Raw genomic sequence first — 27,674 nt, forward strand, 5'->3', positions numbered from 1 at the left:
GCCCCGCGTCCCTCGGTCCGCCCATTGCCGGCCGGGGCGGGGCCGCCCCCCGGCAGCGCGGCCGGGCTCGGGCCCGCCTGCACCAACGGCTGCGGGGAGGCGCCGCCAGCCCACGGCGGTGTCGGAGGGGCAGGGGGGCGGCTGGCGACCGGGGGATGGGGCCCAAGGCCGGGGGTTTGGCCGGCCCGAGGGAGCCCCATGCTCCGTCTGGCTCGGGGAGCAGGGTGCTGCAGCCCCGAAGTGCGAGGGGCAGGGTGTCACGTTTGGGGGCTTACTGCCAGGGAGCACGCACAGTTGTTTTTCAACAAAATCCCGGTTTATCCTCGCTCTAAGAGTGCCGTCCCTGGGCACCAGCCAGGAGCACAAGGGGAGGTGTCAAGAGGCAGGTTTTCTTGAGTAACCACGCCGCTTTTTGTAGATTTCTGTCTAAATCTGCCAGTGCTTTTGTTTGCCTTTTCTTGAGGGCCCTTCAGATGAGCTGGGGAGGAGGCAAAATCTTCAAAGTGGAAGGTGGTGCCCCATCTTGCCTGGATCTCCTGACTTAAATTGATACACGACAACAGTGACTGAATTAAGCAGTCTTAAGTACTGTGGGCCTCCTTGTCAGTTTCCTGTTCTTTCCTAACCTGTTAGTGCTTTCCAGATTTCCAAGTCAGTACTCATGGTTGTATCATACCCATTTTATCCTTAAGCAGTCATTTAATGCTTTAAAAAGAGTACAGCTAGATTTTATGTTGTTTTTTAAACTTAAAATTTAGTGTTACTGTAGTGCTGTGAATGTTCATTCAGCTTCACAGAGAGCTGGGTAAGGGAACCAACCTCACTCAAAAGATAATGCTCCAAGAGCTATGTTAAGAGAAACTAAGGTGACAATAATTAGCAAAAGGGAGGGCTCTACTAATAAAACTGTCATTCAATATGCAAGTGTTCACAAAGAGAGAATTTATGCTGCAATTACTTTTTTTTTTTTTTTTTCTATCTAGGCTGCATTTTACAGAGTTTCATTTGACATTGAACTCAAACATCTATAGAATCAGGTTACTAATTAGGCCAACATGTAAGATTGGTCAGTTACAGAACACTTCTAAATCAATTGGGTTTAATCGTAAAATGCAGATTTAAAATAGTAATTTAAAAATACTGAAGAAAGCAATATTATCACAAGTTTATAAAAAGTTTCCATGAAGATCTTCTAACCAGTCCTTACATTGATATGCAGACTAATGATTTGCCTGTACAGCTTCAGAATTAAAAATTATTTTATTTATTTTTTTTTTCGAAGAATAAGTGGTGGACAAGACACATTAACTTTAACTCAGACCTCCAGTTTTATGTCATTACTTGTTCCTGGTTTGGCATTGTTTTTTCCACACAGCTCACTCATCTGTCTTTTTGTGTTAGCTTCTATGACTGGTTATTGCAAAGTAAAAATGTAGCATTAAAAAAGTTTGTAATGATAAGACCTAAACATCCCATGTCCTACCATGTTGTAGGAACAGCGACTAAACTTCAGTTCACTTGATCTCCTTACCACTGTTGAACTCTTCCTGCCATTTTTCAACTGTTTTTCCAACTATCCTGTTTCCTACGGTTTATTGACTATGAATAATGCCTCTCAGAAGGTATCAAATAGCTGAGCTACCTTTGGGAAACAGTTTTTGTATCAGTTCAAATTGCTGTGTTCTGTTTTCTGAGAGAAATGACCTTCTGCTTCTGTTATTGTGTATTACAGGATCTCAGTATTTCTGGTATCTTGTGTTCCTAAAGCGCCTTAAAACCCAATGGACAGGAGCACTTGTTCATTTATTTACAACCTGAGATAAATGAGATTTCTCAGTCATACTGAATCGTTCTCCTTTTGCTGCCTTCACAGCTGGTATGTTTCCAGCAACTTAATATCCTTTACTCATTTTGGGGTGTTGTCAGTAAACTGAAATCTGTACCTGCCCATAAAATTTCTGAAACAGTGCCAAGTGCTAGTCCATTTGCTTTGTGGCTATGATTACTGAAAGGTGGGTGGGTAACACTATTTCTACAAAGCTCTGGAAGAATGTTTCTCAAACTGTAGGGTTTACAAAGTTAATCTCTTCCTTGCTGCTTTCCCTCATGTGATGGCATTTTGAGGACTCACAGATGATTGTACAAAGCAAAGCAGTCCCTTGCTGCTGTTATATAATTATCTATAATAATTGTAGTCATAAGGCTGGCAGGTAATAGTTTTTATGCTGATTTCTTTTTTTCTGTTTTTCTTTTTTTTTTCTCATTAGTATGCATAGATTTTATTTCTAGAATGATTTAGATTCTTGTAACTCCTCATAACTTAATATGAGTTGGCATTGTCTTTTTAAGGTTGAAAGTAACTGTTCTGTGATACACAAATGCAATCTGCGATAGTGGGTTGTTGTGTGCTGTGATGGCAATGATAAATGGTGCATCAGAAAATATCTTCCAAACATAATGAATGCCTCAGCAGGCTGTTGTTTCAGCATCTGCAATGTTTTTCTCAGATACTGAGTTAAGGTAACATGGATCTAAGCAGAAATTATATATATGGAGGAATATTTTAAGATTGCAACTCAAGGTTTGTGCAGGTTGTATGGTCACAGTAGGAAAAGAACTCATTAAAGTGCTCATTGAATTCTAGGGCATGTAGACAAACTGAATAACTCGTGTGTGTGTGTGTTGCAATGTAAATAAATTACACCGATATATTATTTCTTAATGAAATAATTGAGGTAAGATAGCGCATGTGCACAGGGGACAGATTTAACATAGCAGCCCACCTAAAATTCAGTCATATCTCATAGGAGGACTTTATAACTTTAATGTTAATACAGAATTTGAATGTTATATCCTATTTTAAAATAGATCTGAAACCCCCAACTTTTATTCTGTGGAGTTGCATTGGCGGCAGCTTCATTAGCAGCAGAACCTTTGGGATGCTAGGAAAAGACCTTGGCCTTGGGTCTTTGGAAGAGGGGGGACACGAGGCTGTGGTGCGCCCTGGACACTAGAGGGGAGTGTGAGATCCATTTTGCCAGCGGGGTCGTTCGTTGTTCAGCTGCTTGAAGGAGGAGAATGTGGTCTCAGGACGTGTAGATTTAATTATGTGCTGTCTTGCAGTTGCAGAACTGTTACACGTTCTGCCCCCTACATGTTTCCAACCTCTAATACTGCCTTGCTTTCTGCTACGCTTAAAAAAAAAAATTGTGAAATAAACATTGAGACTGTAAGTGACTTGTGGAGTACTGTTGGTTTGGAGGAATATTCTTACCAAAGTCTGTTTACCAACAACAGCTAGAATGGGGGGGAGAGGGAAGGACAGCAAGCCTGTATGTACACATTTGAAATGCAAGTATGATTCAGAAAATATGATTTAATCTAAGAAATGCAGACTTGAGGGACAACAGGAAGATACATGTTCAGGATAATGGAACAACTTATTTGAAGAAAGTCACATGAAAGTCTCAAAAATGTTTTTTGTTGTTGTTTATTTTTTTTTTGTTTTGTTTTGTTTTTTTTTGTTTTGTTTTTGTTTTCCTTTTTTTCCTTTTTATTTTTTCTTTTAGTGAGAAAACTTGGGTTTAGGTATATTCGGTTTGTATTCTTAGGCCCTGTACAAAAATAGCTATATTGTATTATTTCCATAGCCTTATGTATCAAATCAGTTGAATCTAAAAGAAATTAAGGTTTTATAAGTGACCCACAAGTGGGCTAAAAGTAAGTTGTGCAGTGTGTTTTAAGTATCAAAACGTGTACATGTATGAGAAATTGAAGGAAAGTTCAGGAAGACTGCATGTTTTCACAACCACTGGAAAGGAGACATAAAAAATAGCTACACTCTTATGCATTCATTGTTCTTCTGTCTGTTAACTCTTCATAGGACTGCATATCAGTGGAAATTAAGAGGTGCCTGGGTAGCACAAGATCTGTTTCCAGCCAGCATGCTTTCAGCTAGGAGGTAGCTTCAGCTCTTTCAAAATACAGTATTCCTGGCAGACCGTTAGTCAGCTGGACTAAAAAGCTGAGGAACAAACACTCCAGCTACAGAAACTGTAAGTTTTCTTTTCATGAAAACGGATTACTTTTTTTTTTTTTCTTTTTTGCTAGTAAATGCAAAAGGACTTATAGTCAGATGCATCAATTTTATGTCACAGCTTTCTCCTATTTGCAAAAAGAAGGTACTGAAGGAGAGGAGAAATGAGTTTTGTATTAGTGAAGTCCACATAACATAGTTCAATACACAGTAAAAAGCCTGATGAGGCCCTTATCAAAGCAGAGCACACATGGCAAATTACCCAGCACTTAAATATTACTAGCTTAAGAAAATTTTGAAGAAATATTTTACATCCAATTCTGCTAATGAAGTACCTCAAGAATCCTATTAAGTCATTGAATATTGAATAGTCTGTATTCACTATAATCGGTGGCAGCCTCACATAGACAGTTATGGAGTATTTTATATTTGTTACGTCTATAATATATTTCACTGCTCTATTTCCAAATGCCTTACATAATCTCCAACATTAGTCTTTTTTAATGCAAAGGATTTTCAACTTTCTGAATTGCACTGATTATAGCCATTGTCTTCACCAAAACACTGGTTGGATTCTTTTATTTTAGCAAATAGACAAGATGGATATTACATGCAAATCACGTGTATTTCTAATTAGAAATTTAAAGAGATTTATATTTCTGGAACGATATAGTGGGATGGATTAAAATGTTAAAAGGCTTGCTTCCTTAAATAATGAGTTTTATGTCTGTGTAGATTGATGAAAATTGGCAACAAATTTATATTTAGTCAAATGGCTTTGTAGAATGTCATTGACTCTTCAAGCATGGCAAGAGAGCAAGAACATGTAATAGGGACTTGCTTAGGCACAGTATAGATATACAGTAATATAGAAGCAATTTTAAATATTGGGCACTAGCTTGCAGCTGATAGATTTTTAAGATTTTTCCTTTTCCGGAAAACATAGTATTTCTACTGAAGGATAATTAACAGAACTTAAGGTGCCTGAGGGGAGATGTGTAAAGGAAAATAGTATAATTTTAAAACAGTACTGTAAATAAAATAGCTATGTAGATCAAAAGCTGAGTGACAGTTACTGGGCCAAAGAATTTGTCTTAAAGTCTTTAGAATTTGCATAAAAATGGGCATGTTATTCAGTGAGTTCTTTGGTTTGTCCATTTTAATTAGACACTTTTGTATAAAGGATATGTATTTTTGTAATGACTTCAGGGATTAAATTCCTTAATTGGAGAGAACCCTTGGAGAATTCCTTAATAGGGAGAATCCTAAATACCCAAAAGCACAGTAAAGATAACTCACGAAATAACATGCAGTTGAAGCATGCAGTGAGCTGCATGTAAACCTGCCTTAGTATTATCTTCAATGTTAGATTACAAGTCATAGGCTCTATAGTGTATGTATATTGTTTGGATTTGTGAGAATGTTTGCAGCAACTGATTATTTTCTGATAATGAGATTGTTCTGACTAGAGGAATTTTCTGGGCTAATCCTATTATGGTGCTTTATTGCAATGACATCATTACCTGTATACCCGCACACAATTCTAAATTTAAAGAAAATCTCCCTCTGTCTTTTTTTTTTTTTTGTAATATTTTAGGATGATCAATACCAGTAATATCTGCTGTGCTGCCATTAACATTGGTGTGTTGGTAAATAGATTTTTGCTTTCATTTAGCTTTCCTAAAAATAAGTAAAGCAGCTATTTTTTAGATAGATGCGTGTTATGATGGTCGTTTGCCATTGCATACAATGCCTGAGAAACTGGCTTATTCCAAAATTCAATGTGTTGGAACCAAATTAGCTTAGCAAACTGTCTGGTATGGGGTGTTTCAAATCAGCAGCTATTAATGTGTGTTATTAGGTTCTTGTGGGTATTGATATTTTGAAGAAGTTAGTATAATGCAGCAAAGGTTAGAACAAATCTATTGATGCTTTGGCAGATGCTGCATAGAGCGGTGTTTGCAGAGTATCTCCATTTAGTACAGCTTGACAATAGCATCATCTAGTGTAACATGGTAATTAACTGCAAGAGTGAGTTGAAAACTGATGAACTGTTGTGTGGAGATACCTAGCTTGGTGAAGTGTCTGCTTATTTATGCATCACAAGGCAACAATATACCTAAAGAAACTAATAAGGAGAATAAACTAGGAAATGGAATACACAGGACAAAGAGAAACTACAATAAATTTAACTGAAGATAAGCTTTTTGATCTGTCGCTTACTCAATTGTAGTAGCTTTTTTTGAAGTCCAAACTCTCTGAAACCAAATTCTGATCTAGCTGCCTAATTTTTGAATAACAGACGGCAATAAATTTATTTTCTGGGTGCTAAGGATAAACTTGTAACAGAATTCATATTAGCAGGTTGTTCATGGGGTTTATTTTAAACCAGACTTTGCTAAAACAACATGGGTGAAGTTTTCAACATTTAAAATGAAGACATAAAGAATATAAGGAGGGATAAAACCTTAATGCATCATGCTTGACTAATTATTTCAAAAGGAAAGAATTCTGTATGCATTAGATTTAACCAGAAAATGTAGAAAAGCACCTGTTCTTGCCACCTACAATTGCAAATGATCCGAGTATTTCATGAACCCAGAAAGTTGTTAGAAACATTTTTTTAAACATACAATCTTTCCCTTGTACATAGATGAACAACTAAGTTATGAGACAAACATAAGGAATTGAATGGAAGATGTTCAGATCTGAAGGCTGTGTAAAAATCCAGAGAGCCAGTGAGGGTGGCTAGCTGATGATATGTCATTGAAGACCAAAGACAAGAATGTGATGGTGGTTTTTTTTTTCCTAAACTTGAAGGAACAAAACAGAAGGGTGGTACTCTGGTGCTGGTACATAGGTGGTACTTTAGGCTTTGGGGAACTTATGTGGGACTGTATGAAAAAATAGTAGATGTGTATGTTATAGCTAAGGTAATCAGATACTTCATATTAATTCGGTGCTTTTTATTCAGAGATTGCCAAATATTTTTCTAGTTCTACTAGTCATTTATTCTATAAGTAGAAATCTACGTGTTTTTGAATTTTTGCAGAGTTGCACACAGTGGTGAACACTTTAAAAACTGCTGTTAGAAAGGCACACTCAAAGGAAGCTAATTTTATGTGAAATTGTCATAGAATCAGACACAGAATTCATGTCTGACTCCGAATTCTTATTTCAGTGCTCCAAGAAATTGTGCCCCTAGGGAATACTTTTTTTTTTTTAATAATCTTTATTTTTTTAATAAAAAAAAAAAAAAGAAAGAAAGAAAAGTGTAGAAATAAAATTCAGAGTTGTAAGAGCCATTTTTAATTAAGGCTACTGGTTAAAATTACCTGTATCAGAGCATAACACGATCTTACTTAGCTAATGGCATTTTCTGTTCAATAACCCTGATGTTATTTCCAATTTGACCTCTGTTTTGTGTCATATCTTCTTCAGATGTTATTTCTTATTGCTTATTCTTTACATTTTGTTAAGTTTAAGACAAAAATAATCACTTCTGGCATGTTGGGTGGTTAAATTTTGCATCAGTAGGATTATATTTGAGAACGTCTGTAGCTTTTGTTTTCCACTAGCCACTTGTTTTTTGTTTTGTGGTATCAGAGTTATATGGAAGAACAAGGGAACGGCTGTTTCTGTGTTTCTTGCATTGGCTTGGATATTTGCCTGAAATATACAAGGTCAAAATAATTGAACCCTATATTATAGTCAGTTTATAGCAAGAGACATGAGGTATGTAGACAGTACTTGGATTCACAGTATGTTTTAGGACTGAGTCAGAACTCACAATTTGTTTTAAATACTTCTTGCTTACGTTGATAAGTTCTAAATTTGGTTTAAGTGTCTCTTAGCTCAGGCTGAAGCTTAATGCACAGTCCAGTATCATCAAGGTATGTCAAGGTTTGTGAAAATTTCTTCATCTGATGAAAGTGCCTTCTATTCAATATGTGCAATAGACAGTGTGGAATTTGCCCCATAACCTTGAATTAGCCTTTTTCATTTCATTTACTTCCTGTCACATTGTGCCGAAATATGATCTTTTCGTAAAGGTTCTCCCTACCCTCCCTGCATTTTGACTGGGTAAGAATACCTCTGAAATACCAGGTTCCACCATCTCCACAAATTTTTTCTTCATCTGATGTTCTTATTCTATCTGAGATTGAGGACAGGCTCTGCTTTCTTTTCTGAGATGAAATTGCTTTTTTATTTATACGGTTATTTTCACAGTTGCATTTAATAGTTTGCAATTAATAAAGCACACTTTCTCCCTTTTTACTTAATGAATTTTACAGAAGTGACTCCCGCATTCATATTAGAGTGCTCGTCTATGAAGGTGACTCTCTGTAGCATGCTTACAAAGGCAATTGCAGGTGTCTGTGCTGGTAAGTACTAGCATTTCAAATAAAATCAATTCCTTGTTTCCCATGGGTAGATTATTTAGGTTGTAGATAATTATATCACAGGAGTAGAGATAGTTGAGCTAATTCTACACACGTCACCATTAGTTCATGTGCAAATCCCAGCAGGATCATTTTTGATAGTGTAATACTGGCAGTGCTCTGCTGCTTCTAAAACCAGCTTTGACTTGAAGAATTACAATCTTGCTGATTTTGTGATGAGTCAGACATCATGAAGTAGTAGAAGAAGCAGGTGAAGTGCTATACTATGATTGCTTTGCATCTTTTTTCCTCCAACTTACCTTCCATGTGGTTTGCAGGACACGGGCCTGTTGCACTGGAATGTCTTTAGATACATGATAGTTCTGCTTCTATTGTTTTGTCAGAACCTGCATTGGAACCTGGCGCTTCTGGGTCTGGCACAGGCAGCCAGAGTGTGACAGACCTGGCTTCACTCCTCTTGTTCTGCTGTGTAAATTTGCAAGTAATACCAGTAGCTTCAAAGTTCTCCTTCTTGTGTCATATCTACCAGGTGGTGCTACATGCCTGGATTGTGACTCATGTGAGTTTTACTGATGGACTCACCTTTGACTGTGCTATCCATCCTGCATACAGCCTGAGTGTATAAGAAACAGTGAGTACCAGTAGAAGTGGGTGGCACAACAGGGAGACAAGGAAACACATGACTGTCTGTAGAGGAAGAAGGAAGGCAGTTTTAACATAGCTATATGCATAGACAAAGATGGAGTGAAGAAAGCCAAAGCTTAGCTTGGAACAAAGGATGGATGTGAAAAGCAACAGGAAGGTCTTCTTTAAATATGTGGCAGCAAAAGGAAAAATAAGGAAAGTATGTGTCCACAGCTCCGTGGGACAAGGGACTCACTTACTGACAAAGGACATGAAAAGGTTTGAGGGACTTGATGCTTTTTATGGCAGTTTTCAGTCATGTTTTTCCTCCAGTTTCCCAAATTCTTAGCCTACTAGTAGTTTCTGGGGCAAAACATTATGCACAGAAGAGGATGGTACAGTTTGAGGGCACTTAAACTAATCAAAAATTAAGTCCATGGGACCAGACAAGATGCATCAGAGGGGGCTAAGGGAGCTGACTGATACTGTTGCCAGGCTGCTCACTCTCACCTTTGAAAGGCCGTGGTGGTCAGGGGATGTTGCTTTTGATCAGAGAAAAGCAAATGTCCCACCCAACTTCACAAGAGCAAAAAGAAGGTCTGGGGAATTACGGGCTGGTGAGTGAGACTGGAGCTGGTGAGGTTGTGGAGCTAGTCATCCTCAAGGTTGTTCCCAAGTGTCTGAAGGACAAAGTGAAAACAGCCATCATGGATTTAGCAAGGGCAGATAACACCTGACTAACCTGATAGCCTTCTGTGGTTAAATGAGCGGCTATGCAGATGAAGGGAGAACAGCCGATGTGGCATACCTTGGCTTCAGCAAGATCATGTTCTTTTGACATGATCTCCTGTAGTATCCTTACACTCAGTAAGGCATGGTTTGATTAAGTAGATAATAAGGCACATGGAAAACTGGTTGGACCATGAGGCTGAAAGTATGTTGATCACCAACAGTAAGTCCATCTGACAGCATGTTTGTAGACAATATCAAATTGAGTTGAGCAGTTGGTATGTTGAAAGACTGCAGAAACTTCAACAGACTGGGAAAGATGGGCAGATTGCACTTGACTTCACTGAACTTTGTGAGGTTGCTAAGACCTGCATCTGGGATGGTAGGACATGGAGTATCAGAACAAGTCCAGAGGAGGGCCACAACAAAGATGATCGAGGGGCTGGAGCACCTCTCCTACAAAGACAAGCTGAGGGAGACATATCAGTCGAGGTGTTAGCTAGGTTACAGCAGCAGTATGGGTCGTGTTTGGTCCATGCCATCTCTGTCTGATAGACACACAAAATGGCCTTTGCCAGCTTTCTAACAGTACTGCAGGTGTGCACACTGGCTGGTTTAGTTAGGTACATCATGCCTGTGTTCTGCATTTCATCTTGGTCAAAAGATATGGTGTACTTTGTGTGGGAACCATAACACCTTTTCTGCTTGCCAGATGTCTTCTCTGTTCCTGCCCCTGTGAAAGTGATGACTATTTCGCTAGCAATCTGACCTATCACCTTGGGATCTTTAGTTATTGCTTCAGTAGCTGCTGCGCATCACATATTTGGACCTGTCTTCCTTTCAGCCACCCAAACAGCCCAGGCTTCTGGTCAGACTAACTGGTCCTGTCCGTTTACGAGAACTGTATGAATCTAGAAGAGCATGTGGTACCCCTTCTTGCTTCATTTGGTTTAACCAGTTGTGGCTATCAGGAAGGCTCATGTTATAAAGGAAGTCTGATTGAATTATTAAATACATAACTTACTATGATGTACTCATCTGTTTTAATAGCCCATGGTCATTTATTTTTTTCTGCTGTTGATGGGGGGGGGGGGGGGGGGCGGGAAATGGTAATTACTTTACCTCCTGCCTTTTATAAGCTTGCTTATGTGCACTTACCAAGCAGGACTAGGGAAAAACACACATGAACATATCAAATATGAGTAAGCAGTAAAAGTACAACAGAAAAATGAATGTGAGTGCTTGAATCCAGTGACCAGAACTGCCAGGTACAAAGTATGAGAAATTGTAATTAATGTTACTACAGAAACAAATGAGTAGATCCAATATGCCCCTCTTGTTGGAAACTGAGGAACCGAATGGTGACTAAACACCTGCAGCTACAAGTGGAGAAAGGGAAGATAAAAAATAACAAGGAGAGATCACTGGGCCAATTGATTTTCTGGGTCCTTTACTACAGCTTAAAGTTCAACAGGTCTGTTTATAAGGGCAGAGATCAAGGAAAGTGGTATCCAGAGACATGGAAATGGAAACAAGAGAACACTCAGTTGGAGGAGGGGTGGTGTTCTGCTGCACAGCTTGGTTCACATACCATATTTTATCAGTGGCATTGGTTTCTGAATTAGGAGAACTTGGTTCCACCCTTCCCTTGGGTTAGTCTCCTCTCATTAGAGGGATGGGAGTAAAGCAAAGTGTTTCTGACTAGCAGTGGCAACTGCTTGTTTTGGAACTGTTTCAGAGAAGATTGGGTCACATGAGAAAGAAGAAACCTTACATATTGTATTTTTGCCACTTCAGAGACAACCCTCAATGCTAACTGATCTGCCACTCTTTGTTGCTGTCTCAGAACAGGCAAGGGACTTCTTTGTAGGGAGAAGGAAATGCTGCATCTTTACTTCCCCTCTCCCCCCCCTTCTGTTGCAGCACTGGCTGCTTTGGCAGGCAGAACTTTCCAGCACGTCAGTTGGCAAAACCACAAGTAGTGACAGTACCATAGATGCTTCCTACTACAACCATTTAGATTTTCTCTAGAATATTACTTGCATGGCTGATGCATACAGAAAGATGCAGGGGAATACTAGTAGCTTATGATTAAATACTGTTCTATTTGCATTCCTGCATCAAGCATAAAAGCTTCCACCTTAAATGAAACATCTAGACACTAGTCTGATTCAAAGAGAGAGTGGTATAATGATAGCTTGACAAATGCTGCTTATGAAATTATAAGTCTAACCCACAGGCCCTATTCCACTGATGAGGCATATAAGTCTCATGAGTTATTCTGGGGGTAGAAAGTCCAAGCTATAAATATACCCTTCTACTCATTTTTAAAAAAAAAACTCCCTTTCCTTTCCTGCAGGAAGGCTGTATAAATACCTAGTTTGATGTGTCAGATTGCTCTAAGACTTCTTGCAGGGGTACTAATAAAGTAAGACTTTTTTGCTGATCTCAGCATAATGAATGCTTTTGTTTTAGAAAGACTTGAATAACTGAACAACCCCTGTACTCTGCAGGGGAGAAGAAAAGAAGGTAGTATTTGCATAATATCACACAGAGAATGAAATCAGATAAAAATGTCCTTTGTTAAAACATGTTTGGGAGAAGCGGTCAGGTTCCCTATAGCATTGTCATATAAAAAAAAAAAAAAAAAAAGCCATTACTTGTGTTTTTATTAATCACTTTGAACACTTCTAATCACAAGGCATATGGACACAGCATACCCCCAACTCCCCACCATAATACAGTTAGTTAGGCTTCTGTAAGGTGTTTTTCCCTGGAAATTAGTTTGCAGATGTTATGGAGGCTGGTCACAGCTGTGGGGAGGGTAAATAGGGCCTGTCAGTAGCAGACCAGATATGTAGCACATCAGTATCATCACAACCACCAAGCACTAAAGAGAAAACAGAAGTCAAATGGCCTTCCCTTTTGAAGTTAGAAAGGTTATCTCGGCATAGCAGCTTTTGCAGATTAAGTAGCAGGAATTGCACACACATGGTATTTACTTAAACTGTCTGGTATTCCAGTCCTGTTACAGTCCCTCCAACCAATCATCACTTATGTGAAATCATACTGTGATCCACGTTGGTTGTCAAATTTCAGCATTCAGATTCACAGCATATATCCAAATAGGTTCCCCTGTAAACCAAAATAAGATATAAAGGTACCTAAATGCTTAAGCAAAATTATGAACTGAAAGAGGGACACAGTTAATAACCCTCCTGGTGGTGGCCAGAGCTGGAGGAACTTATGTTACTTGCTATGCCTTTTCCAACCTGAATATTCATTCTTGTTCCTCGCAAGCCTACCCTGTTATGTAGAAGCATATGCTATCAGCTCGCTGCTTTGCCTCCCTTGGAAGTTTCTGCAGCCTTCTCACTGCTCATACTTTTCTTTCCCCTCACCCCTCCCATTTCCTCCACCTTTATGTTACTGGGGTATTTATTAACCATAGAAGGGGCAGCCCCCACACAGCTGGTAACACGAAAAGCATTTTTTTTTGCAGCAGTACTAGCTTCAGCAGCAGAAATTTAACCAAAAGACATTCTGGTGTGGTTCACCATGCTGTCACAGAAAGTTGAAATAGCTCAACTGACAGGATACTGCAAGAAGAGAGGAACAGAGCAGAGAAGGTAACCCAAGCCAGCATCGTGGATTATGATCATTATCACCGCAGTGTGAAAGGATCGATTGCAACTTGATCAGCATCCCTCAGAAAAGGTAGAGAGCAGTTTGCTCAGAACAAGTAGAATTTCCAGAGAATGGTGCTGGGCAATGAGTAAGGCTGGTTGTACAGGTATTTAGCAGGTTGCAACTCGTCCACGCTTTCCAATGGAACAGCAAGAAATCCTCAACACCCAGACATCCTCAATGAGTTTCTAAGCTAGTTTAAAAACTTGGAGATATTAGAATAGCAACAAGCATTAACATGAAAAATAACACATCTGCCTCCACCTTCATTCTTGTAAGTGGCTAAACCATTTTATTTGGCCAAACCATTTTATTTCACATCATTACTCTTCTGCCTCAGAAGTAAACATCTTGAGCTGTGTAATTTTATTAGGGCAGTCAATAGTTGAACACATTTCGCAATGAAAAAACAGATCATTGAGGAAATTTAAGTTAAAGTACAAGTATCAGGCTTTGTATTACTGTGTCTAACATTACTCTGTCCCAGGTGCAGCACCCAGCACTTACATTTGTTGAACTTTATGCCACTGATGATTGTCCAGTGTGCCAGTCTATCTAGATCCCTATGCAAGGCCTTTTATGTCTCCAGAGTCAGCAGCCCCTCCCAGTTTAGCACTGTCAGCAAACATGCTAAGGGTACATTCCACTCCTGCATCTAGATCATTTATAAAAATGTTGAACAGAACTGACTCTAATGTTTCAAACTGGTTTATGAAAGCATACACAACTGTTTCAGTGGCTTGGTCTTCTGACAACAGTTAACCAGGATCAAGCATGGCTTTGGAAAACCCACACTGAGAGATCTAATGGCTGTGCTGATTGTCTTTGGGGACAGTAATAAAGCAAGTTGGTATGAAGTAGTATTCTCAGGTAGTATTTTATCAGCTCATGATCCTCATCCAATGGTTAGAAGTTTGCAGCACTTCTTCATTCCAACAGAGAAAATGTTGATCTTAGCAATTAGTAGCAAGCTAACAATCCAGTTGATATTCAGACTTGTACTGTCTTTAGTCATTTCATAGAGTTGAATCAATGAAGTTTAAAGCTGTAGTAAATGTACTCAGGTACTGACATGCCTGCAGAATGCTTGGCAACCGTTCCTAAGCTCAAAATAGTAATTCAGAATACTTTTAACCTCTCATTATAGCATTTAGTTCATCTTTATTGAAACACTAATACCTTTGAAATGAAATGCATAGCAATATACTGGCCTTACAGAAGCAAATGCAAGTGATTTCTGCACCATTGGAGAGCCAGAACACAGTATATTCAGATTTGGTGTTATAGGCAGTCCTCCCACATCCGCTAAACACATTCATTTTAAATCTTTTTTGGTTGCAGAAGCCTTTTCTTTTGTTATAAATAACACATTGCTATAGCAACTGTTTTGCAGAAACTCATCTATTTTTTCAATAGCTAGAATGTCAAATTTCTATTTGAATCATCTCACAACATTTGGTCAGTCAGCTAGTTTTACTGTATGTCTTATACTTGGAAGATTTGACAGCATTTTTACCTGTTCATTCTTTAAGACCAGAACAGCAGCTTTGTAACATCAGGCATCCTACACATCCTACGTTAGCATAAGATTATCTTCAGACTTCATTCATTTAAAATTTTGCATGTAAAGAGATGCACCAAGTTGATAAAACATTGAATTCTGCAATGGTGACAATGCATTTTTGTAATTTGAGGCAAAAGAGGGAGTATTTATATTCAGTCATGAAACTGATACTGCATTCTGTTTCACTTTGTTTCATAAAAACCTGTAAGAGAACCACCGTATGAACTAAGGAAAGGATGAGTCAGCTTCTCAATTCCATTTAAATTACAAACTTCTATTACTGAAAATGTATTTTTCAGTGCTCTCAATTCTTTCTTGTTGTTAAACAATAATATAGATTTCATTAACTTTGTGCAACTGCAGAAGAACCTTCTTTTTCAGAAACCAACATTTGAAATCAAAAAAGTAGCACAGCATCTTTGAGAAAAAGGTGCAACTTCTTGCAAGTATCCTGAGTAGACAGCAGTGAAACTACACAAATCAGCAAAGCAGCTCTTTGTTTTCCTTAGAAGTAGCTACAGTTTTTATTCTTTATACACTTGGAAGATTTGAAAGAGCCAAATAACTGAGCGACAAATTATCTTCTTCCTTGAGGAACAGCTACTTTCCACACAACTGCACAGTAGAGCTTTCTGGATATCACTTTCAAATCTGTGGGCTTTCCTACATATCACAGACTCATACCTCAAAGTATACCAAAGCATGTCTTGTTTGTATTTTGAAAAAAAAAAAAAAAAAAAAAAAAAAAAAAAGGCATAAGACAAGTTTAACAGATACCCACTGAAGACTATTTAAAAGTTGGATCATAGGACAATTCAGAGTGGAAGAAACCTCAGGAAGTCATCTAATCCAACCCCCTACTTAGAACAGTAGAACTTCTTGAAGTTTCACTCTGATTATTTCATGAAGCATCTTTCCTTTAATAAATGACAAGAAGAAAAGGCTGTGAATTTTCCCTACTTAAGAGCTATTTTCTGCTGAATAGTCTTCTAACTGTATATATATATTAAAAAAAGGAATAATATTTTGTTTTGGATATTTAAATACTTATTTAACAACTACCCCTTTTCACAGCTCAGAATATTTTCCCAGACAACTGTCTGCAGAGCTGCATTGCAAACTAAGGAAGTGGGGGGGGGAAGAAGCAGGGATTAAACACCACACAAAGTCTACGTTGTTCAGCACTGAACTAACAACTAAGCTGTGTTATTTCTCATACAGATTTCTCTCTTAACAGGAGCGGAAAACATCTTCAAGTCCTCTTTAAGTTTCACTGGTCTTTGCTAAAATTCATTAGAAAGAAAAAAAACACACTGTATTTGAAGTTTCTTACAAGGAATCTTCACTCAAAACCAGTAACTTAAATCCTATCTATGACATTTAAAAACATCACTGCTGAAATCCTCAAGATCAGATGTTAGACTAAATTCAGCTTGCTAGAGAACAACTCTAAAAACATGTCAGTAATACTATTTGCAGCAAGCTTTGTGTATACCTGCACTAGTCATAGATCAAAATTATTTTTATTTCATTTGGAAATAATAAAAAGATTATGAGAAAGAGCTGCTAGAAGAAAGGAAAAAAAGTGCATGCTTCTATTTACTAAAAGGTGTTTCTGCAGAGGAATAGGAACTACAAAACTACAAGGCTTTTTTTTTTTTTTCCCTAATGCACATATGCAATCCCATTTATTGTGCACATAATGCTCCTATCTTCCTACCTTTCCAAAAAATACCAAAACCACTTATATTCTAGACAATCTGGTTGCCTCGCTTGCAAAAAATCCTCTAGGATACCCAGCAGCCTGGCAAATATAACATATCGCTTCACATGGAGTAACTTAAAAGTCTGAAAGTTGTAGCATTTTAGATGAAAAGCAGAAGCAAGGTGGAGTTCCTTATACTTAATGATATCATTTTAGAAATACTTTTAAAATGGCATTGTCTTCCAGCACTGTAATCTGGAATGAATATTTTTTTTTTTTTAAGGTAGAGGGATAGCTTTTTTCCCCATTAGAAAAACAACAACATAAATTTCATTTAAATGTTTCAAAGCCCAGAAGACCAACCACCAGAATGGTTTAACTGGTTACTTAATGGATCAGGATTCCAAGATTCCCCTCGTGTCTTCACATTTTAAGATATTAATTTTTGACCCTCCCAGTTAGTCATCCTTCAGAACATTTACAATAGTAGAGGATAGCAGAGGTGTCCAGAGCTCTTGCTACCACAGTAAGCATTACAGCAGGAAAACACTAGGAAGCCCATTTGTCATGTCAGTTTAGGGTACAAGCAGCAGTTCCTTTCCTGTTGTGGCTCAGCTCGGATAGTTCCAGTGACTGTTCTCTGATGGTTCCAGTGACTGTTTTCTTTGTTGAATTCCATCTGTTTACAAATAACATCCATGAGGCTAATGGGGAAGCTTTGTAGAATTACACTTCTTGGTGATTGCATCAGTTGACAAGGGAAGACAGACTGATGTCATCTACTTGGACTTCTGTAAGGCTTTTGCCATGGTCCCAAAAGACATCCCAATCTCTAAATGGGAAAGATGGATTTGAAGGGTGGACCATCCAGTAGATAGGGAATTGGCTCAATGGTCGCACCCAGAGAGTGGTGGCCAATGGCTCCGTGTCCAGGTGGAGGCCAGTGACAAGCGGTGTCCCTCAGGGGTCTGTTGTGGGACCAGTGCTTTTCAATACCTTCATCAATGACATACACGATGGAGACTGAGTGCACCCTCAGCCAGTTTGCAGATGACACCAAGTTGAGTGGTGCATTTGATACCGAAGAAGGAAGGAACGTCATCCAAAGGGACTTGGACAGGCTGGAGAAGTGGGCCCATGTGAACTACATGAGATTCAACAAGTCCAAGTGCAAGGTGCTGTACCAGGGTCAGGGCAATCCCAGACATGAGTACAGACTGAGAGAAGAACTCGTTGAGAGCAGCCCTGTGGAAAGAGACTTGTGGATTCTGGTGGATGAAAAACTTGGCATGAGCCAGCAGCGCACGCTTGCAGCCCAGAAGGTCAACTGCATCCTGGGCTAAATCAACAAAGGAGTGGCCAGCGGGCCGAGGGATGTGATTGTTCTCCTCTATTCTGCCCTCATGAGGCCCTACCTGGAGTTCTCTGTTGAGGTTTGGGGCCCCCAGCAAAAGAAAGATGTGGACCTGTTAGTGTGAATCCAGAGGAGGGCCATGAAGGGGTTGCAGGAGAAAGGGATAAGATACCAGGTTTTAGGTCATGTCCACATTACTACTAGATGAATTAAAACTGTCCAGATGATTTGGTAAAAGGAAAAAAAGCTAGGAATTACTAATCTTTTTTGAAATTAAGATACTACAGAAAATGTTCTGGGGTATTTATTTATTTATTTATTTTTAACTATGATTTTAAAATGCTAGTTTAATAGCAGTGATTGTTATTCTAGTCCTCAACTAATTAGACTGTAATGTGTCAGAAAGAATACCGAGGCCCATGCACATGGCCAGGGAGTAAAGATATACCATCTCATCTAAAAAAGTGTTTTTCAGAAACTAAGTCCTAGACCTTCACACTAAAATAGCAGTTCCAAGCTCCTTATTTTAAGCAATCTATGTATTCATGTATCCTTTGACAAGTCTTACGACAAGAATCTGAATGTTTTCATTTGATAATTTTGCAGGTTCCCCCTAAAATATGTTGCACAAAACTATATGCAATATCTGCTTAGCACAGATAGTGAGCTCTTCATTTCTTCATAGCTGCTTACCTTCAGGAGATGTTGAGACAAACTTAGGTTAAAACTAAAGATGCTTTATACCTACAAACAGAAACCAATTTGGAGAAGAAGGGAAATGTCAATTTAAAGCTGTATTTGTAAAACTGAAATTGTTAAAAATAACTGATGCATCTTCTGGTGTTTATTTGTAGTTTTTTTTTTTTTTTTTTTTTTTTTTTACTGTAATCAGAAGTTTTAGGAGGCTATTCACACAGAATTTAGAAGCATTTGAGCTATATGCTCTGTTTCTGTAGAAATCCTTAATACTATTAACAACCAAAAAATAAAAATAAAAAAACACTCCCATTTTCTATTTTTAGTTGTTCTGCAACAAAATTTGTCTACATTTCCAGTAAGTCTAGAAATACAGTAGACTAGAATAACTGAACTAGAGGGAATGAATGCTGCCTGAAGGAAACTTCACTTTAATTTTGAACTCAAGTTTGCTGACTAGGTTAAAGGCATGTCTCTTTTCCTAAGCTTAGGACTTATCACAGTTTTCAGTTTGTTTATAATGTGCTATATCCAAGTAAAAAAGGATGCAATTATTTTGAATACTTGGGTAGGCTAACTATTTAATACTTACTTAATTCTGCTTGCATACAGAAAGGCAGTAAACTCAGTGGAATTTGATTCTTTTGAAGTCATTACATCCTTTTAAAGTGACACAAGCTCCTTTAAGCAAATAACTTCAGTGCTTTTGAACAACGTGCATATTCAGATACAGTACATCTATAATGATCTCACAGATTCTGCAAAGGGTTTTTACCCAGGAAGTTAGATCATTCTGTTCACTTTCATATAGTGAAAAAAATACCTGCTCATTCCCATGTCCTCCTTTTTAGACAAGGATGGAAAAAACATCCTCTCAGTGTGTATTCCAAAACCATGCTAATGCCAAGTATCACTCATGGTCACTCAAAGATTTAAATAGGAAACACTAGTACTCACTTTGTGCCTTATCAACTATCAAAGCAAAGTTAAGATCGTGCCTTTGATGAGGAGGAGGAAGCCATAGAAGGCTTTTCTGTATGATTAGGATTGTACTTGCAGCCTTTCAGCATACTTCAGCTTCATACCCTGGAAGAGAGGCATCTTAGGGAAGCAGATGAAGATATCAGAATACTGTTAAGATATTGCTAGCTTTGTGATGAATCAAAGGGTTACAGAATACATACTTGCATTTCAGTGAACAACTGCTGTTTTCTGGTTGGACTGTCCCTTGTCAGAACACCAGAATTTGGGGCGTCAGGTGATGTTTCAGTATTCTTAAGCACACACTAAAATCAAAAGTTCATTTTCCAGAAATCTCTTTGCTAGTATCCTACCAAGCTTGAATTCCTACCATCTTCCAGCAGGGGCATGCCAAAGAACCTTTTTCAGTTTGACGTTTTAAAAAATATATATTTTTTTAATATAAAAGGAGTCTTGTTGGATGAGTTTAACAGTGGAGTAGGGGATTAGAGGAATTCAGTAAATCTTGAATGGCTGAAAACAAATTATCATTTATCTTCTACAATACTGGGCATCCTTATGCACATTTTCTACAAATATATCCATAAGATTAACAAGCTATGAAGTGGCCATAAAATTGTAGAGACACAGAACATAGTACACTGTTTCCTCCACAGAGGGCAACAGAAGTCTGCTTGCTTCCTTGCAGTTCTTAGTATTTTGGACAAACCATGTCACTCTTCTTGTTATTATATGATAATATATATTAATGCTACAAAGGTACTAAAAGCATAGGAGGCATATCTAATTTGCTTACCCTACTGAGGAATAGTCCCTGCTTTGCCAAATTTGCAGCATAAGTATCTCTTACTGTATTCTTATGCATTGCAACTAGAATAGTGTTGTCACTCTTAGTGAGTTACCTATTTCATGCTGCATTCTTTCAGGTATTTAAACCCATCCCATAAGCAAATCCTCATCTTAGGTCTTACTTTGATCAAAAAGGGCAAGTAGTACCTGTAGGAGGCTTTTGGATTAGACACCGTATAAGCCAACTCCTGGATAGATGCTGCAGTCTCCTGAAGAAGTTGGTTAGTTCTGTATACAGTCCAGGGGAGAAGGTAAGCAGGAGCAGCGCTCAGGCTCTTGACTCTGACCCAGATATTTTCGTGACATGGCCCTGAATAAGCAGACCAGATCCATCCAAAGATAACTTTAAGTCGGAGCTGGACTCTCCATGCTGGTCAGGCTCATCCAACAAAGTTAAGGTATTTCAGTGAGGGCTTGGAATCTGTAGGATCAGAAGATATGCACTGCTTGGGGAAGGGGTGGAAAAAGCTCTTTAGAACCAAGCATTTTGCATCATAAAAGCAGAACTGACGTTAAAACATTCTACTTTAATTTCTACAGGGCTTAATGTGATCTGGACCCTGCAAAAGCTGAACATATAAGGCCTCTGCAACAACTTCCCAATACAGTCAGACATACATTAGTTAACCCTTTATATTACATGTGCTTGTTCACCTTGAAACATACTGGAAAGCATCCTATTGTTCAAAAAAAAAAAAAATGCCTGGGAGTGTCAGTTCATTTTTGGATGCTCACATTTGCTACAGACCCCAATCATTGGTTTGGCATTATGGCATTTGTATCCATTATTCTCTTCAGAATATTCCATGATGCAGCGCTTTCCTCTTCCTGTTAAGACCAATACAGAAAAAATGAATCCTCTTTATAACAGTTAACTTTTCATTCCCCTTCCCCCAAAACCAAGATTAGGTGTCCTACTTTTTGTCTTATACAGAAGTGTATTAGATATCCTACCCAAGGCACAGAATTCAAACAGAAGTAAACCTAGAACTGTACTTAGATTAATGCTGGTATTTAGGTTAATGCTGGTATTGCTTGATCATAATACCACGTATACTGTAACTTCTTGAAAACGAACAAGCTTAAAGTCATTGCTGTAAGAGCAGTTTTTATAGAATTAGCACGCATTTCAGGTTTAAATTAGCATTGTACTGACATTCAAGAATTTCAGTCCCCATACAGACTGAGATGAACAGCACATTTATTTATTTCAGTTACAAGAAAGACAAGTAAGTAAACCTTACAACCAGAAAGGCAATGAAGGCCTCATTAGCTTAGTGATAACCATTTCATAATCTAGGCAACATGTTATAATTTCTTGAGATCACAAAGAAAGCATACTCCCCCCCCCCCAACAACTTTTCCTTATTTAGTTTTCACTTACACTTCCTATAAGAACAGCACACTGATATTAACAGAATCAAGAGGGACCACTGATGTACAAAGCCTACATTCAACTCCCCTGTCCCTCCAAAAGGCTTAAGTGTAGAATTTATTCCAAAAAAATGATACAATGCAGTCATGAACACAACTAGAAGATATAAAAAATAAATTATGTTTTCAAATGAAGTTATGATGCATTGAATCGTCTCACATGGTAGTGTACTTTATGGATAAACTTCCCGCATTTTAAGCCAATGCTTGTCTGACTTTTGTAATAGGGGAAGAAAAAAAAAACAGCTTACATAAAAAAGAATTACTCCACCAAGCATGCTGAAGAAATCTGAAGTGAGGGAAGTGCTCTAGAAATGTGTGAGAAGTTATTATACAAAGTGTCAAGTGCAATCCCCCCCCTACCCCTTCTGCCTAGAATTCAGTGTATTTACCTAGGTACAATAGAAAAGACTGAATTCAGAGTGGTTGACAGTGGGATACAGTGCTCTATGTCCAACATTAGCCATTGAGGAACAAACCCAAGCATGAAGGTATCCCACCACAAGGGGAAAGATGCTGGAGCTCATCTTCCTAACCTGCTCATTTCTGCAGTTTGCTCTAGTGTTATCTCTTCCCTCATTACCAACTTAATTCCTTTCAAGGGACCCATTTAAAAATTTTCCAAATTTCTGAATTATTCTGGAAAAAAAAAAACACCTATAGAAGTGTTATGTTTAAGAAGACAGAGCTGTCAAAAGAAAAATAGTATGAAATTCATGCTCTTCTGAACAGTAATGGACCTAGAAGACATGGGAAGTACCAGCTCAAGTACTGCTCCACCATCCTTAACTGTTTCAAGAATCCAGATGAGGCAGACCATGGCTTTTTCAGTCTATCACTAATAGGTCCGTTTTGGTACATGAACGTGAGAAATATACTTTCATTGGTGCTATCAGTCAGTTCTTCATTTAGGTGGTCAGGAATATAGTCCTTATGCAGTACTCAGAGTGCATCTTAGAATTCCAGCCAGACCTGTTCATTTCCAAGTACTTTTGGGGCTCATTGAAGACTTTTGAGTACCTTAAGCTTACATTCATTATGAAGCAGCCACCATAATTCCATTTACCCAAAGTACTGCTTTAGTGGGGCTGTTACCATCTTGAAATTGTAATTTAAAGTTAACCAGTAATACAAAAGAGTACTTTTCAATGTTTCCTGTGAAGGAGCTGAGGAGAAAAAAAAATCTGTAATAAACCATTGCTGCAATTTTATTTTAACAAAAGGGCAGATTTATTCATGTTTACAAACAAGTTTCAAAAACAAAAAGGAGAACATGTATGCTACCCACTAACAACCTTTCAAAATGCCAACAGCCCTCATGCCGCATGAAGGATTCTATAGATTAGAAAAAAATCACAGTTCCACTCACAGTTCACCAAGACAGCACTAAACTAACATGTTTAGACAAAAACAAAGGACTAAGATTCTGATGTATTTCGATTTAATCCATTTTGCCCGAGATAACAGAAATATTTCAAGCAAGTTCCATCACATATTGATGTCCTGCATTAAACAATCCTACTAAGTTCTGAACAAAAGTTATTCAGTAAGTTTCTCAAAATTTTTAAAAATTAAACAGTTGTTTCAAAACCATTAAGTAGTAAATGTATTTAAGAAACTAATTAGGACAGAGGCCATAACTTCATTAGAACACCACTGCTCATGTTTTTACAAAGCATTAGTGTTATCTATTTGGCTATTAGTATTAGCAATTTATCTACAATATTTAACAAGGTAAATTGCAGGCAAAATTTAGTACAGTTTCAATAGAAACACCCTTTTCCTGAAAATACAGCAGTATTTGAAGGACTAGTTTTTTTTTCTTTTTTTTTTTTTTTTCTTTTTTCTCTTCTCTGCATCATTTATAAGGAAGCTTCCCATCTATGAACAGGAACAAAAAAGTATCTACAAACCTTGTAAACAGATCTGTATCATTTATAAACATAAATAATCCAAATTATTAACAGCCAACAGCAGAAATTAAAGTATCAATTCAACAATCCAGGGCCTCCTTGCCCTTCCCAGCCTTCCCCTCAAAAAAGGATCAAGATAAACTAAAGCTCTGCTAACACACTGTTCAGGACCATTCTTAAGTACAACAGATGATCCACAGGTCACTTATGCTGAGTTACTCTTCATCTGTCAGAGTTCATTATTACTCCCACCCCCAGAAAAGCACCCTCCAGTCTGGCAGAAAGCTTTTTTTTTTTAAAAAAATAAATCTACATTCGTACAAGTGTGTCTTCTGTTGAAGTCCAAGACAAGAATATCATCTTGTCCATCATAATGTGTGAAGAGACCCAGTTTCAATTTCTTTACAATGCAGCTAGTGTATTAACATTCAGCTTACAATCAGAGTGATGTTTCCAAACTATGTAGCGGGCTCCCTGGGGATGAAGAGGTAGCAGACTTGTTCATGTCTGTTGTAAGGTGAATTCCACTGTCAACCGCATTGTTATTTTTATTGGGAGAGGGTGGGGGAGTAGAGTTGCGTTTTGTTGGAGCATCATCTTCAGCATCAGTATCATCAATAAGGGGAATATGAGGCTCGGAGTCTTCTATTCTAAACTCAGGATGCGTCATAAAATTGTGAATTGAGCTTCGTGTCTCAGGTTTCTCTAGTCCCTCGTACAAGGAACTACGAAATGCATTCACCACTCGGATCTGTAAACAAAGAAAAAGGTTGTTAAAACGCTGCGATCTACTGGTAATGGTATGGTTCTTATGAGTTTGAATCCACAAACAGCTAGACATGAGTGAATCGAATTTATATGTGATGCAGTGGAACTTGCAATAAACTGTAAAATGAAGAGCATTTCAGTAGAGCACTGCCAGTCTACACAAGAGGAATAAAAATTGTGAAAGTACTGCAAGAAGCTGAAGGGCCTAAAAATTCAGACATGGCACTAGAATTGTTCAATTACTTAACATGGGCTAAGCATTTTTCAAGTGAGGCCAACAATTATTTATTTATTCACAAATTAAATAAATTTCAGTGAGTTTTATTGAATACTGGGGGGGCGGGGGGGAGAGATGGCGGGCAGAAAGGGAGAATGGGGCTGAAAATAAGTTAGAGGGTAAAAGGGTTACTAATTCTCATGCTAGGAATTAGGATGTCAACTGACTATGAAAAAGCCAAGCATGTGTAAGCCAATGTCACAATGACCAGACGTTTATGAAGTCATGCAAAAAAGGATACCACTGTAACAGCTGTAAATATTCGAGTATATACCCATCTATCACACTAGAGAAAGTTTCTTACTTAGTAATGATTTGGAAGCTTAATACCAGAACTAGGAACCTGAATACTGTATTATACACTTAAAATGTAGTCATGACAGGTTCTAACTTTGAAGACACTACTGAAGTAGCACAAAGTATGAGAAAAGCAGGTGATCAGCCTTAGCTTACTTGAGTTTTCAATTTCCATTGAATTCATGGACAAAATTCCCAGGCTGAAGTCTTTTCACAGCTTAACTAACATTTTTCAAATTAGAATACTGAGTTTACAGAATTCATGAATAAACATTTCAGAATAGAATTGGATATGAAATTGGATACAGTGAAGTACAATTTCATTTTGCAAATTGTGCATGTCCAAGTTGACTTCAACTTACGCTTTTCAAATTTTGATTTGAAGGATGAAATCACCTGCCACACACCTCTTTCTCCTATGTTCCATGTTTCCCTGACCAACTACAGAATTTCTGTATTTATTCTTGAATTGATATAAATATAGTTAATCAGAAGTCAATGAGCCTTTTGTCTAACACTTTAATCAAAATACAGTTCAGCATCCCCTTCTGTTAGTAGTCTATTCAATGCTCAACATCTCTAAGCAATCCAAGTAAGTCTTCAGGGAAGTAGTTTCAATCCAAAAGCTCCTGTGTTGTACAATAAGAAACAGAGCAAAACTTTCTAGTAAACAAGAATAGCTTACTGTTACAAAACAGTAAGTCATAATTTAAGAGGACTTTTAAATTAAGACAACTCTTTTTTGCACATCCAAGATGACTTGTTGCAAGCACTGAAGATTATCAGGACTACTGCTTCCATACAGGATGCACAGAGTTCCTTAATAGTAAACATAAAGCAATTCCAGGTGAAGGAATGAAGCTGGAAGGTTGAGCAGGTCAGGAACATTGGTGTATCTTAACTCCTTTGAAGTCAAACACCCTTGTAGTAAGCAGAAAAGGACTCCCCAAAAGCAATGTGTCAAGTTTGTTACCAGACATGTGACAGGTTCTGACCACTTTCTTTGATCTCTAGAAATAACATTGTTCCCATCCCCCAACACCCATTTCCATTAAGAATTTTACTAAAAACCTATAAAGTCCCCATTTTTATACTGTAGGTATACAGCTGAGACCCAATGACAGTGGAAATCACTGGGAGGTGACAGGGAGGACATGCAACTTTCAATAAAGGGATGACAAGAAATAGTGTTGATGTGCTTGAGAAGTAAAATGTTACAGCAGCATCTAATACTTTACTATTCGTCAAATAAAAAAAAAAAAATTGAGCATGCTCCTAAGGAGTTTGCATGTTACATGAGCTTTAAACAAGTCCAGCATGCTGAATAAGCTGTCTTGGCACTTTCCAAGAGAGTCAGCAGTGACAATGCCAAACTGAAAGTTTGCAATTCCTTTATTTGGCATGTTGCATCCCACCACCAATTTGTGGCAAAATGAAATATGATTGCCTCATGGGAATAGTTTTTCATTGCTTACAGATGGTAAGTTAGAACATAAGCAGTAATGGAAAACAGTTTTTAAGCTTAACAGGACAGCTGTAATTATCATATGAATATAAACATATCCACAATAAAGTTATTTCCGTGCATGTGAATCAAGACTAATCTGGACACTCCTGTGAACCCAGGACCCTTAGAAAGTCAGCCATGAAGGCAGAAATCAGATAAACAGCATTTTAAGTAATAAAAGGTAAAAAGTAGAATTTTTAAAGCTTTATTTTTAGCTACTAAAGATAATTAGACAAGAGAGCTAACTATAAATAAATATCATAAGTGAGGAGCAAACAAGACAATTTATTATGTATAATTTATACTGTCATCAGGCCTTTCTCATATTAGTACTAGAATAGTAAGGAATGCAGTAAGCACTCCAAATCCTCCTGGCCAGATGGCTGCTTAGAGCAGCAACCTCGCTTCACAGGAACATCTGAACTGTCTTCCAGCAAACAGCTCCAAAAAAAGAGAAAAATGAAGTAACACATCTGCTTCCCATTAATATACATTACTTATCAAAAGATGTTCTCCTGGAGGGTGTAGCAGAAGGCTGTACTTCTCAGTGAGACTCAAAAACTACTTCTGCACTACTGTAGCATTGGTCATTTGATGTAATGAGATGCTGCAGTGCCCATTAGATTCTGCTCAAATGACAGCATGGCATGAAGTTGCTCTCTAGAGAATTCTGAATGTCTAATTAATTTTCTTGAGTGTAGTTAGGGATACAGGTTACTCATTAGCATTTTAAGTAGGAGATGCAATTCTGCACATCCTTACTGGTAAATCTACTTTTCATTTTGTGTTCTTCAGGCATGCAAATCTGTGAGCTGAGCTTCTCAATAATGCTGCAAGGTAGGAAAATATC

General features: G+C 38.0%; 1 protein-coding gene across 4 annotated transcripts in view; it reads right to left on the bottom strand.

The window, feature by feature from the left end:
* Positions 1 to 21,747: 21,747 nt before the first annotated feature.
* The window catches only part of ATP2B1 (ATPase plasma membrane Ca2+ transporting 1), a 64,679-nt gene continuing 58,752 nt past the window's right edge, over positions 21,748 to 27,674 (bottom strand). For 3 of the 4 annotated variants that reach the window (XM_082751761.1, XM_082751760.1, XM_082751759.1), the window contains exon 22: positions 21,748 to 24,726. In XM_082751761.1, coding sequence (XP_082607887.1) covers positions 24,415 to 24,726 — 312 coding nt within the window. In that variant the 3' untranslated portion in view covers positions 21,748 to 24,414. The remainder of the gene's footprint in view (positions 24,727 to 27,674) is intronic. The other variant, XM_082751762.1, reaches the window with a different exon arrangement.

Source organism: Aythya marila (genome assembly GCF_965140915.1).
Source record: "Aythya marila genome assembly, chromosome: 1".
Taxonomy (NCBI): domain Eukaryota; kingdom Metazoa; phylum Chordata; class Aves; order Anseriformes; family Anatidae; genus Aythya; species Aythya marila.